General features: G+C 43.0%; 1 protein-coding gene across 7 annotated transcripts in view; it reads right to left on the bottom strand.

The window, feature by feature from the left end:
* The window catches only part of BIRC6 (baculoviral IAP repeat containing 6), a 338,837-nt gene that overhangs the window by 154,873 nt on the left and 169,917 nt on the right, over positions 1-14,047 (bottom strand). For all 7 annotated transcript variants that reach the window (XM_056567403.1, XM_056567397.1, XM_056567396.1 and 4 more), the window contains exons 55-56: positions 8,306-9,086; positions 318-461 (exon numbers count right to left, since the gene is read on the bottom strand). In XM_056567403.1, coding sequence (XP_056423378.1) covers positions 318-461; positions 8,306-9,086 — 925 coding nt within the window. The remainder of the gene's footprint in view (positions 1-317; positions 462-8,305; positions 9,087-14,047) is intronic.

Raw genomic sequence — 14,047 nt, 5'->3', positions numbered from 1 at the left:
GTGCAATGCGCAATGACCAATGACATCCTCAACGCGTCGTCACCGTCAGTGCGCACAGTGACAGCTCAGTCTGGGACATGCCTAGTCTGCATTAATGATATAGAGTAAAAATGCTCAAAATCACTTATGCTACAGGTTTTAACAGGAAAGCAAAGAGATAAAATGCAGTGCAGCAGTCCATGTGACAAAATAGCAATAGAACTGGCAGGATTTTGTTTTTCAAATAAAAGTACACTGCGTTTTAGAGACTCAACCCAGAACATATCCAGGACATCTACAGCTCCTACAGTCATGACACTGCGGCCAGAGATACTTACAGGGCAAGGAGATTGCAGGAACATGGTAACTTTCTCATCTTCCAACATCAGCTGCAGAAAAAGTCTTCGGATGAAGCCAGAGATGTTTCCAGAGGCTGGTAAATTCCCACGCTGTGGAGAAGACTGGAAAAGCTCACAGAGAACCTGAAACCACAAGCAGAGAAGGTTTACTGGAAGTAAAGCCCTAAGCAGAGAAGGTGAATGGGAGCTGCTCTGCAGTTACCTAGCACCACAACTACAAAGAGCGTTTCAGCTCCCGTACACTCCGGTCACAGGTTTGGAGGAAGTTATATATTGTGGATTGAATACAGACGTGGAGCGGCTGCAGGCACCTATATCACACGCTTTGTTCCATAGTTACACTTGGTGGAGTGTAACTTTATTTGGTAAATGCCACCTTTCACACACAGACATGTCTTAACGTTATCACGCTACAGAGCACTGTCTGCATTTCGTTTTAGTACGAGCGTTTCAGCTCCCGTACACTGTTTATTTCTGGCGCCTTAGCAGCTGATAAGAGGGGGGTACTGGGACCAGCCGATCAACTATTGATGGAATATCCTGTGGATAGGCCATTAATAGTTATAGGCCAGAATACCCACTTAGAATTAATGGAATGAATGTCGATTAAACCTGGGAATTTGCAGGTTGTTTTTATATACTGGTGACATGTGGGCAAGACATGATATGGATGAGATCTTAGGTCGAGCGTTCACAAATGCAAGCCCCAGCCCATCTCCAGATGCTTTCAGTTTTGGTATCTAGGCCAGAGGTCCAACTATGACTTTCGTTTCCAACCCATGATGTTCTGGTATATCATAGGTCGGGTGAGCAGATATCTGCCGGTAGTGACTGACATTGTCCGAACTATTACATTATTCCATTAATTATCAACAGCATAAATGCGATAAAAAAAATTCAAAAACCCCAAATTGCTGATTTGTGGTCACATCACATCCCAGAAAAAAAAATGCTATAAAAAGTGACCAAAAAGCCAAGACTTCAAAAAAGTGGTACTGTTAAAAACTGCAGCTCATGGCACAAAAAAAAAAAAAAAAATAATCTGTATAAATTTTTTTGCTGTTCATTTTTTCCTCTTGACCTTTTTAAATCCATACTAAAACGAAATACAGACAGTGCTCTGTAGTGCGATAACGTTAAGACATAAGTCTGTGTGTGAAAGGTGGCATTTACCAAATAAAGTTACACTCCAAGTGTAACTATGGAACAAAGCGTGTGATATAGGTGCCTGCAGCTGCTCCACATCTGTATACAATCCACAATCAATGCCTGATGAAGCAGTCTTACTGTGAAACGTGTTGTATCGTGGGTGAAAAAACTGAATCCTTCTCCAGTGGTTGTGTCCAGCGCCCTTTACTCCTGTCACAGGTTTGGAGGAAGCTATATATTGTGGTTTTTAAATCCATAACTTTAAAAAAAAAATTCATCAATTTTCTATCTATAGGGCATGCTGTTTGCAGGACTTATTCAGTCAGTTTGCAGTGAAAGTAGTCCTCAGCAGGACCATTTAGTAGTAGTAAATAAAATAAAAAAATGACAGGATTACATATTTCGGGAGGAGCCCTATTTTTAACTTTTATTTTATTTTTCTGAAGTTTTTAATTGTACCATTTTGGTTTTGAAGGGATTTTTTAAATCAGATTTTTATGATTTTTTTTCTACTATATGAAGTGACCAAAAATGCGCAATTCTGGACTTAATGTTATATTTTAATAATTCAGACATTTACGCATGTCGAGATACCACATTTATTTTCATAAACATTTTATTTATAAAATGGGAAAAGGTGGTTGATACATATAGGGGTTATACATATATATTTATTTTTAGTCCCCATAGGGACTTTGAATCTTTTGATTCCTAACACTGATAAATGCTGGGCTGTCACACAGCATTGATCAGTGTCATCTGCATTCTGTTGATCTAGCCTGCCAAAGAAGGCTGTAGCCACAGAGAGAAGATCGGACGGCACGGAGGCAGGTAGGGACCCTTTGGCCAACCTGCAAGGTGGTCGGGACCATGCGATTACCCTGCGGTGATCCTAATCATCCCTAGGAACCAACTGGCAATGTTAAATTTCCTGCTTTAGGTCAAAGCTGATCGCGGGATCTAAAGGGTTAATGGCCTTGCAGTGGAGATTTCTGCTATTAGCTGTGGCCCCTGTCTGTTGAATCCGGCCAAGGGCTGCACGGTAGGACGTCACAACCTGCTCCGTAGCTCCCCCCACCCCCCTTACCAGGACTTACCCAAAAGCCCTGGGAAGGGAAGGGGTTAACCATAAAACGAAAGAAAAGTTATCAGTGTTTGGTATCATTGGAATCGTACTGACCCGTTGAAGTTTTACCCTATTGTAAACTCCGAAAAAATTATTGCTTCACAAAATTGAGCAATCCTGTATTTTTTTTCAATTTCGCCCTGAATATAATTGTTTTCTAGCTTATATATATTATATGACAATACGTCAACAAAAAGTACAACTTGTCCCACAAAAAATTATCCCTGATAAAGCTTTGTCAGTGGAAAAATAAACACCGTTATTGGTCTTAGAAGGTGAGCAGGGAAAAAAAAAAACAACATAAGCCAGAAATCAATATTCGCCAGGTCATGAAGGGGTTGAGCATGTCTAAAAGCAGCCTAAAGCTAGAGTTAAAGGGGTATTCCAGGCAAAACCTTTTTTTTATATATCAACTGGCTTCGGAAAGTTAAACAGATTTGTAAATTACTTCTATTAAAAAATCTTAATCCTTCCAATAGTTATCAGCTTCTGAAGTTGAGTTGCTGTTTTCTGTCTAACTGCTTTCTGATGACTCACGTCCCGGGAGCTGTCCAGCTCCTATGGGAATATTCTCCCATCATGCACTGCTCCCGGGACGTGACATCATCATTGAGCAGTTAGACAGAAAACTTCAGAAGCTAATAACTATTGGAAGGATTAAGATTTTTTAATCTTACAAATCTACAAATTTACAAATCTGTTTAACTTTCCGGAGCCAGTTGATATATAAAAAAAAGTTTTTGCCTGGAATACCCCTTTAAACGAACAGTTTTTACTGCATTTAATTGTTGCCAAAGACAGGGGCACATCCTAAGAGAAATGCTTTCTTTTTGCATGCATGTCAGATCCAAAAACACAACACAAATCACTCTACGTGAATTCAGTCTAAAACCGCAAGACGCCTACTGTCAAAAATTACTTTTAGCTGTCAATTATCATGCTTGAGCAATACCCTCAATATGCATGTTTGGCTAAGCTTAGAATATTTGTATTTATGTAGGATGGAGGTGATAGAAGTTTGTATATATGCAGGAGTATATATATGTAGGAAGGAGGTGAGGGAAGGTTGTATATATGTAGGAAGGAGGTGAGAAAAGGTTGTATATATGTAGCAGTATATATATGCAGGAGTATATATATATATATATATATGTAGGAAGGAGGCGAGAGAAGGTTGTATATATGTAGCAGTATATATATGTAGGAAGGAGGTGAGAGAAGGTTGTATATATGTAGGAGTATATATATATGTAGGAAGGAGGTGAGAGAAGGTTGTATATATGTAGGAGTATATATATATGTAGGAAGGAGGTGAGAGAAGGTTCTATATATGTAGCAGTATATATATGCAGGAGTATATATATATGTAGGAAGGAGGCGAGAGAAGGTTGTATATATGTAGCAGTATATATATGCAGGAGTATATATATATGTAGGAAGGAGGTGAGAGAAGGTTGTATATATATGTAGGAGTATATATATGTAGGATGGAGGTGAGAGAAGGTTGTATTCATGTAGGAGTGTATATATATGTAGGAAGGAGGTGAGAGAAGGTTGTATATATGTAGCAGTATATATATGCAGGAGTATATATATATGTAGGAAGGAGGTGAGAGAAGGTTGTATATATGTAGGAGTATATATATATGTAGGAAGGAGGTGAAAGAAGGTTGTATATATGTAGCAGTATATATATGCAGGAGTATATATATATGTAGGAAGGAGGTGAGAGAAGGTTGTATATATGTAGGAGTATATATATATGTAGGAAGGAGGTGAGAGAAGGTTGTATATATGTAGCAGTATATATATGCAGGAGTATATATATATGTAGGAAGGAGGTGAGAGAAGGTTGTATATATGCAGGAGTATATATATGTAGGAATATATATATTTAGGAAGGAGGTGAGAGAAGGTTGTATATACGTAGGAGTATATATATGTAGGAAGGAGGTGAGAGAAGGTTGTATATATGTAGGAGTATATATATGTAGGAAGGAGGTGAGAGAAGGTTGTATATATGTAGGAGTATATATATGCAGGAGTATATATATATATGTAGGAAGGAGGTGAGAGAAGGTTGTATATATGCAGGAGTATATATGTAGGAAGGAGGTGAGAGAAGGTTGTTTATATGCAGGAGTATATATATGTAGCAGTATATATATGTAGGAAGGAGGCGAGAGAAGGTTGTATATATGTAGGAGTATATATATATGTAGGAAAGAGGTGAGAGAAGGTTGTATATATGTAGCAGTATATATATGTAGGAAGGAGGTGAGAGAAGTTTGTATATATGTAGCAGTATATATATTTAGGAAGGAGGTGAGAGAAGGTTGTATATATGTAGCAGTATATATATTTAGGAAGGAGGTGAGAGAAGGTTGTATATATGTAGGAGTATATATATGTAGGAAGGAGGTGAGAGAAGGTTGTATATATGTAGCAGTATATATATGTAGGAAGGAGGTGAGAGAAGGTTGTATATATGTAGCAGTATATATATGTAGGAAGGAGGTGAGAGAAGGTTGTATATATGTAGGAGTATATATATATGTAGGAAGGAGGTGAAAGAAGGTTGTATATATGTAGCAGTATATATATGCAGGAGTATATATATATGTAGGAAGGAGGTGAGAGAAGGTTGTATATATGTAGGAGTATATATATATGTAGGAAGGAGGTGAGAGAAGGTTGTATATATGTAGGAGTATATATATATGTAGGAAGGAGGTGAGAGAAGGTTGTATATATGCAGGAGTATATATATGTAGGAATATATATATTTAGGAAGGAGGTGAGAGAAGGTTGTATATATGTAGGAGTATATATATGTAGGAAGGAGGTGAGAGAAGGTTGTATATATGTAGGAGTATATATATATGTAGGAAGGAGGTGAGAGAAGGTTGTATATATGTAGGAGTATATATATGCAGGAGTATATATATATATGTAGGAAGGAGGTGAGAGAAGGTTGTATATATGCAGGAGTATATATATATGTAGGAAGGAGGTGAGAGAAGGTTGTATATATGCAGGAGTATATATATGTAGCAGTATATATATGTAGGAAGGAGGCGAGAGAAGGTTGTATATATGTAGGAGTATATATATATGTAGGAAAGAGGTGAGAGAAGGTTGTATATATGTAGCAGTATATATATGTAGGAAGGAGGTGAGAGAAGTTTGTATATATGTAGCAGTATATATATTTAGGAAGGAGGTGAGAGAAGGTTGTATATATGTAGCAGTATATATATTTAGGAAGGAGGTGAGAGAAGGTTGTATATATGTAGCAGTATATATATTTAGGAAGGAGGTGAGAGAAGGTTGTATATATGTAGCAGTATATATATTTAGGAAGGAGGTGAGAGAAGGTTGTATATATGTAGGAGTATATATATGTAGGAAGGAGGTGAGAGAAGGTTGTATATATGTAGCAGTATATATATGTAGGAAGGAGGTGAGAGAAGGTTGTATATATGTAGCAGTATATATATGTAGGAAGGAGGTGAGAGAAGGTTGTATATATGTAGCAGTATATATATGTAGGAAGGAGGTGAGAGAAGGTAGTATATATGTAGCAGTATATATATGTAGGAAGGAGGTGAGAGAAGGTTGTATATATGTAGCAGTATATATATGTAGGAAGGAGGTGAGAGAAGGTAGTATATATGTAGCAGTATATATATGTAGGAAGGAGGTGAGAGAAGGTAGTATATATGTAGGAGGGAAGTGAGCAGTGTCCAGAAGCACTGGCCAAGAAAATTCTAAAATGTAAGTTGGCATCAATTTGATATGAGCTTTATCAGGGCCAAGTTATTACAGCAATCCTGACCCCTGATGCTGCTTTTTGATGAGCAAACTCTTCAGATTTTATAGAGTGCCCTTTCATTATAGTAAAGAAACAAGACTTAACCACATTTCATTAAAAGGAATCTGGCCACGGACAGAAGATCGTCGAGTATGGTTTTCAGCAGTGTCACCCACAATATAACCTTCACTTTTAATCAGATGCTAAAATCCAAAGACACCCACAACAAAAAAACACATACCAGGACAATGCCAGGGGCACATGATATAGGGATCAAAGATCATATAACCCTATAAGTGACTAGACTGGAATACAGTGCTGCATAAAGACAAGTCTCGACAACTGGCAAGATATGTACAAGGGTACAGAGGGATGACATCAGGCTAGATTATATGAAATAAAGTAGTCCTACAGAATCCCTACCAGGGAGATGTCGTGAAGTCTACCCATGCTCCCACAGGGACCATCGGGACACTCGACCTAAAAAAGGCGAACCCTGACCCGAACTACCCCTTGGACTTACCCCTATAAAGTCCGGGTAACATACAGGCAGTAGCGTTATCAATGTTTACAATACTGCGGGGACCTAGAAGCTAACAAGGCGTGTGTACAGTAGTTCCAGTGATCCCGCGCTCCCAGCAGCCGTAGTATTCACTGTTACCGTAGCCGCTGTGGTGGCATCCCAGGTAGTGCTCTCGAAGTGGTGCGACCGGTAACTGCACTGCAGCCGGTAACAGTGAGTACTACGGCTGCCAGGAGCGCAGGCTAGCCAGATCTGCTGTACACACACCTTGTTAGCTTCTAGGTGCCCACGGTATTGTAAACATTGATAACACTACTGCATGTATGTTATGATGTTGCGTGAACTGTGTACCTCACCCCTATATCTTATCTAACTTGCATTTTTGGATTTATAAACTACAATTGTTATTGATCTTTGCATCAGTTTGGAGCCTTGTGTTTGGTCGTCTTCTGTGTAGCTGTCTGGTTAAACACTGATGAACCCATAGTATGTGGCAGAAACGCGTCGGGTTACCGATGCAAGGCTGTTGTATGCTGATTATTAAGAACTTTATAGGGTGAAGTCCAAGGGGTAGTTCGGCGCAGGGGTTGCCCTTTTTAGTGCGAGTGCCCGACGGTCCCTGTGGGAGCAGGGGTAGACTACACAACATCTCCCTGGTAGGGATTCTGTAGGGCTACTTTTTTTTCATATAATCTAGCCTGATGTCATCCTCCTGTACCCTTGTACGTATCATCCCAGTTGTCTAGACTTTTCTTTATGCAGCACTGTATTCCAGTCTAGTCACTTATAGGGTTATATCATCATTGATCGCTTTATCCTGTGCCACTGTAGGTGTTTTTTGTTGTGGAGTGTCTTTTTGGATTTTAGTGTCAGATTAAAAGTTATATTTTAATATGCGTAACCCTCTGTGAATTGCTTTCTGCACTCTGGTACTGTTAAAATTAGTCTTTGGGAATTTGGATTTTTCTGTGAATTGCACAATATAACCTTGTACCAAAATGTTAGTGCAGAAACATCTGGCACGAAAATTCAAATTCCGGTGTCCGCAGAAAGAATGAACATGTCCATTCTTTCTGCGGACTTCACACGGAATGAAATGCCAAAATAATTCCGTGCAGACATGCTGCCCTTGGAATTATGGGCTGCAGTAGTGGCAACCTGAGAGGATGCAGAGTGTAGGATATGATACAATAAAGATTCGTTGCCTTTGTTTAACCAGCAGCTACACAGAGAAGCATGTATGGCCCCTGATGGGATACAATGGGTAAGCGAAAAATGGCCGATTGTTATTTAGGTGTATTATCAAAAACACAAAGTCTCTTACAGATACAAAAAGGTATCTTCCACCATCTTACCTGTGCCATTAATCGCTGGTTATTTGGATGACAGGATATGCATTGCAAGAAGAAGGCCACGGTTGCATTTTCCACAGCAGTTCTTTGTTGAGTTGTGAGGCCATTTCCTGCAGTGGAGTTCAGTAAAGTGCACCTAGAATTGGTCTGCTGTGAACCATTTATGTGACCTGCTGAGCTGGCACCAGAATGACAAAGTAAAAACAAAAGTGCTGTCCAAAGAGGGTTAACTTCAGAACCTCCAAGCCAGTCCTTCATAACATGGCTATTGCCGACTTCAGTCAGAAACCTGAGAATAGGTGCCACCAAGTCCGCAGTGACTGGCATCCTACTAAAGTGCTGAGATGAGTGCTGCCGCCTAAGTCTCTCCTGTGTGGCGTCCGCTGAGGTTGCAGCAAAGTCTGAATTCGATATGTGACTGAAGCAAAAACTAACTAGACTTCTAACAAGAAGAGAAGGTAAACCAGAGTCCAGCAGTTGCTTGATGGCTTCTGGAGACTGTGATGAAGCAGCAAGTGTTGCAAGGTGAGACTCTGTAAGTGCAAGAGGTGCTTGTGCATTTTTAGAGTCATCTGTCAAAGCAGCATTAAGGTCTTGCTTTTTGTTATCATCTGTAATAGACAGTCTGTGCTGGCTTTGTATTGGAGGAGGGGTAATTCCCATCCAGCCCATGAGCAAAGAAAAATAACTTGGGTGGATGTGACACATAGAGCATAGCAGTCCATCAACAGCCTTCTTTAAGACCATGTTGCAGGGTAAAGACATGGACCATTTGTACAAGGACCTGGAAAATGGATAATAGTATTAGTTTACATTTATGATTAAGAAGCATATAGTTCAATTAAAGTTAAATCCATATACATATTAGGCCTTTGTTTGGGCTTGAAAGTAGATGTAGAAGGCACTCACCACAGGGATATGTACAAAACAAATGTTCTCTATTTCATCGTGCAGTAGTAAAAACTGACTAGTGTGGACGCAGCACACCAGAAGCAGGTAATGGCTATTTCACGCCACGCGTTTCTTCAGATATCCCTGTGGTGAGTGCCTCTTACGCTTTACATGCTGTAAAAGACTGTGTAGAGGTGTCTAAATGAGCAGAGCTGTGCAGGCTTTTCTGCCTCTTGCTTGTTTGTTTATAGGTCCTGGTTTATCCTTGCTTTGAAGATGCATGTTATGTTAAATGGGCAGGAGGAAGATACCAGGACATGATTGTCAGAGAAAACACTGAAATATTAGATATGTAAAAATATAAATGATACCTATCATTTTTAAAACTGTTGACATGTCAAATCTAGGATGCTGGGGCTCATGGGTCCAGGACCATTACTGCTGGGCATTGTGTCCTTTCACTTTTAAACAGTTTCTCTCTCATGCTTTGTATGGATTCAGAGACATCTGCAGGACATTCTATAAATTTGTACAATGAATGTTCCTCTCTCAGACAAGAGCAAGTCAGAAACAGAGGGGCCCAGCACTCAGCTGAGCATTTCTCCCACCTTAGTTGTGGCGATTGGTAGGGGCCTCAGCACCTTAACCCCCAATAATTTTTTTTTTTTTTTAACATGATTGGTATTTTAACATTAGAAGTAACTGACAGAATAAAGCCATATTATAGACCTATCTTGCCGAATTCAACAGAATTGACTAAATACAAAATAAATCTAATAGAAGTCGATGGAAATATGTCAGATTTTTCAGTATTTAAAAAATAATAATTTTTAGCATTGTAAAGCATTTGTCTAAAATAAAAATTGAAAATGTGATAACCAAATCTAAAAATGAAAATACGCATTTACTAATGGTTTATTCTAGAGACAGGAAAGCTAGCTACCATATCATGGATAAACACCAGAGGTGAGCATCCATGATATGGTAGCCAGCTTTCCTGTCTCTAGAATAATACATGTTGTTTTGGCTACTGGTTGCACCCAGCAATATATGTGGCTGTGCCAGTCACTTTTTTTTTTCTTTTACACTAATGGTTTGTCAGAGAGGTCCTGGAGGAGAATCCACTCATGCGTTTAAGGACCAAAAGGCCATACAAAAAGGAGATTTTTTTATACTTACCGTAAAATCTCTTTCTCGAAGGATCCATTAGGGGACACAGACCTTGGGTATATGCTGCTGTCTCTAGGAGGCTTGACACTATGGTAACCAAAAAGTCGGCTCCTCCCAGCAGGATATACCCGCCTCCAGGCCACTGAGCAATTCAGTTTTAGTCCCAGAGCAATAGGAGGACACCGACAGGTCAAAAAAAACATGAACTGTCCGAGAACCAGAAGAAAAATTAACTGAACACTCCCTCGGACAGATAACCGAATAGGAACCCCAGAAAAGGGCGGGAGCTGTGTCCCCAATGGATCTTTCGAGAAAGAGATTTTACGGTAAGTATAACAAAATCTCCTTTTCTCTATCGGCTCCATTGGGGGACACAGACCTTGGGACGTACCAAAGCAGTCCCTTGGGTGCGCAGAGAAAAAAGGTCAGGCAGTCGGCTGTACCACCGCTGCCTGCAATACTTTACGGCCCAGACTAGCATCAGCCGATGCGAAAGTGTGAACCTGGTAGAATCTCGAAAAAGTGTGCAAAGACGACCAGGTGGCCGCTTTACAGATCTGCAAGGCCGAGGCCTTGTTTCGGAGAGCCCAGGATGCTCCCACAGAACAGGTGGAATGAGCCAAAACCCTGAAGGGTGGGATCTTCCCCTTGCAGCGGTAAGCTTCCGAAATAGCACATCGAATCCACTGAGAAATGGTGGCCTTGGAAGCAGGCTGTCCCTTTCGACGACCTTCCATAAGGACAAAAAAAAGAATAGCACTGACGAAAGGAAGAAGTGAAAGGAAGATAAGTCCGAACAGCCCGTACCACATCCAATTTGTGGAGCAAGTGCTCCCTGGGATGAGAAGGAGTGTGACAAAAGGACAGAAGAACGATGTCCTCGTTGAGATGAAAAACCGAAATGACCTTAGGTAAGAAGGACGGATCTGGCCGGAAAACAACCTTGTCCTGATGAATTATCAGGAAAGGAGAACGGCAGGAGAGAGCTGCCAGTTCAGATACCCTGCTAATGGAAGTAATAGCTATAAAGAAAAGCCAGCTTCCAGGATAGGAGGCGAAGGGGAACCTCCCTAAGAGGGTCAAAAGGTGCGTCTTGGAGAGCGCCTAGAACTAAGTTCAAGTCCCAAGGGGGAGAAGGGGACCAATAAGGGGGAACAGCGTGTGCCACGCCCTGAAGGAAGGTCCGGACATGCGAATTGGAAGCCAGAGGACGCTCAAAGAGAATGGAAAGGCCGAAACCTGACCCTTAAGGGAGCTGAGAGCCAGCCCTTGTTCCAATCCCGACTGCAAAAAGGAGAGGAGATGGGTAACGGAAAAGGTAACTGGAGAAAAGTTCTGAGTTTTGCACCAACAAATGTAAGCCCGCCAGGTACGGTGATAAATTTTCGCAGAGGAGGGCTTGCGAGCCCTGAGCATGGTGCGAATTACCTGGGAAGAGAAGCCGCGGGCCCTTAGAACCGCGGTCTCAACCGCCACGCCGTTAAATGCAGTGACTGTAAATTGGGGTGGCAAAGGGGACCCTGTGACAGTAGGTCTGGACGAAGTGAAGACTGAACGGAACGTCGTCCAGAAGACAGACCACGTCGGCGTACCATGCCCTTCGGGGCCAGTTTGGAGCCACCAGAATGGCAGGGACTCCTTCCGCCTTGAGCTTCCTCAGAACCCTGGGAAGGAGTGAGAGGGGAGGGAACAGATAGGGCAGGACAAAGCCCAACCACGGAATTACTAGGGCATCCACTGCTAGAGCCAGGGGGTCCCTGGACTTCGACACAAACGTTGGAATTTTCCGGTTGTGTCGAGATGCGAAGAGATCCACGTCGGGGGTCCCCCAGAGGTCGCAGATCTGTGCTAACACCTCCGGAAGAAGAGACCACTCTCCGGGGTCGGCTGAGGACATCCGCTTCCCAGTTGAGCACTCGCAGAATGTGAATCGCCGAAATGGCCGGAACTTCGTGTTCCACCCAGAGGAGGATCTTAGTCACCTCGGACATGGCTGCTGAGCTGCGAGTGCCGCCCTGCCAATTGATGTATGCCACAGCCGTGGCGTTGTCCGACTGGACAACAGACAGGGTGGCCCTGAAGCAGGGACTCCCAATGCTTCAGATAAAGAGATATCGCCCTCAGTTCCAGGATGTTTATGGAAAGAAGGGCTTCTTGGGGAGGCCAGAGGCCTTGGACCGTCTGATACCTGAAAACACCCCCCCAGCCCGACAGACTGGCATCTGTCGTGACCACCTGCCAGTGGAGGGGTCCCTGAAGAAGGGGGGAGCGGAGCCACCAGCACAGAGACCAACGGGTCCGAAGAGGGAGAATAATCTTGCGATCGAGAGAGAGAGGAGACATGTCCCACCGGGCAAGAATCGCCAGTTGAAGAGGACGGCAATGAAACTGGGCAAAGGGTATGGCCTCCATGGCTGCCACCATCCGACCCAGGACTTCCATGCAAGTACGGATGGTGACCGGGGATGGTATCCGGAGGGAGCGGACTCCCAACAAGAGGGCCAGACGTTTGTCCGGCGGGAGGCGAATCCGAGCAGAGGCCGAGTCGAACTGAAGCCCCAAGAAGACCAGAGACTGGGTGGGGGAGAGAACTGACTTGTCTCGGTTGACCATTCACCCGAAGCGACATAAGGTCTGAAGAGTGAGGGTCACATTCTCCAGAGCCTGGGCTCTGGTGGAGGCCTTGATACCCCTCTTGACCATAACAGAGCTATCACGGGTGCCAGAATCTTGGTAAAGACCAGCGGCGCTGTGGCCAGACCAAAGGAGAGAGCCACAAACTGATAATGACCTTCAGGAACCGCAAAGCGGAGGTACCGCTGGTGTCTGGGAAAAATTGGAACGTGGAGGTAGGCATCCATGATGTCCACCGAGGAAAGAAACTCCCCTTGATCCATAGACGCCACCACCGAACGGAGAGATTCTATTCGGAAATGGCGGATAAGAAGATGTTGGTTTAGACTTTTGAGATCCAGGATTGGCCGCACAGAACCGTTTTTCTTGGGAACCACGAAAAGATTGGAATAGAAACTCCGAAAGGGTTCCCTTGAAGGAACCGGGACAATGACACCCTGGATAAGAAGGGACTGAAGAGCCTCCCTAAATTCCCTTGCAAGCGAGGGAGATCGGGGAGCACGGGACTGAAAAAAACGATCCCTCGGAAGGGAGGCAAATTCTATCCGGTATCCGTTAGACACCACGTCCCTGACCCAGGAGTCCTGAATGTGCGTGGTCCAAACGTCTCGAAAGAGCAAGAGGTGACCTCCCACCTGAGAAAAAACTGTTGGTGGGGGCGTCCCTTCATGCAGAAGTGGGTTTGCGGTTGCCCGGTTTGGCCGCAAAACGGAACGGTTGGTGTCCGACTTCCAAGAGGAACGCGCCTTGAAAAAAGGGACCTTCTTGTCACGTGAAGGTGCCTGGCTGGACCCTTTAGAGGGGCCAGAAGTCTGAAAGGACCGAGAGCTTGACGAAAAGTCTGGAACCGGTAAAAGGAATCTGTGAGAGACTTCTTAGATGCGGCATCCGCGTTAAATGCTTTAAGCCAAATGGAACGACGGAGGGCCACTAGATTACCGGTGGCAAAGGCAGCGTAGCGAGCTGAGTGCAAGGAAGCAGAACACAGAAAGTCTCCAGCTTTGGAACATTGGAGGGCCAGAGCAGACCGTTTTTCCGGGGGAGATCCCG

This window comes from Hyla sarda, chromosome 3 (assembly GCF_029499605.1).
Source record: "Hyla sarda isolate aHylSar1 chromosome 3, aHylSar1.hap1, whole genome shotgun sequence".
NCBI classification, from domain to species: Eukaryota; Metazoa; Chordata; class Amphibia; order Anura; family Hylidae; genus Hyla; species Hyla sarda.
The sequence above is the reverse complement of the archived record's forward strand: the minus strand, read 5'-3'. Positions and strand labels throughout refer to the sequence as shown.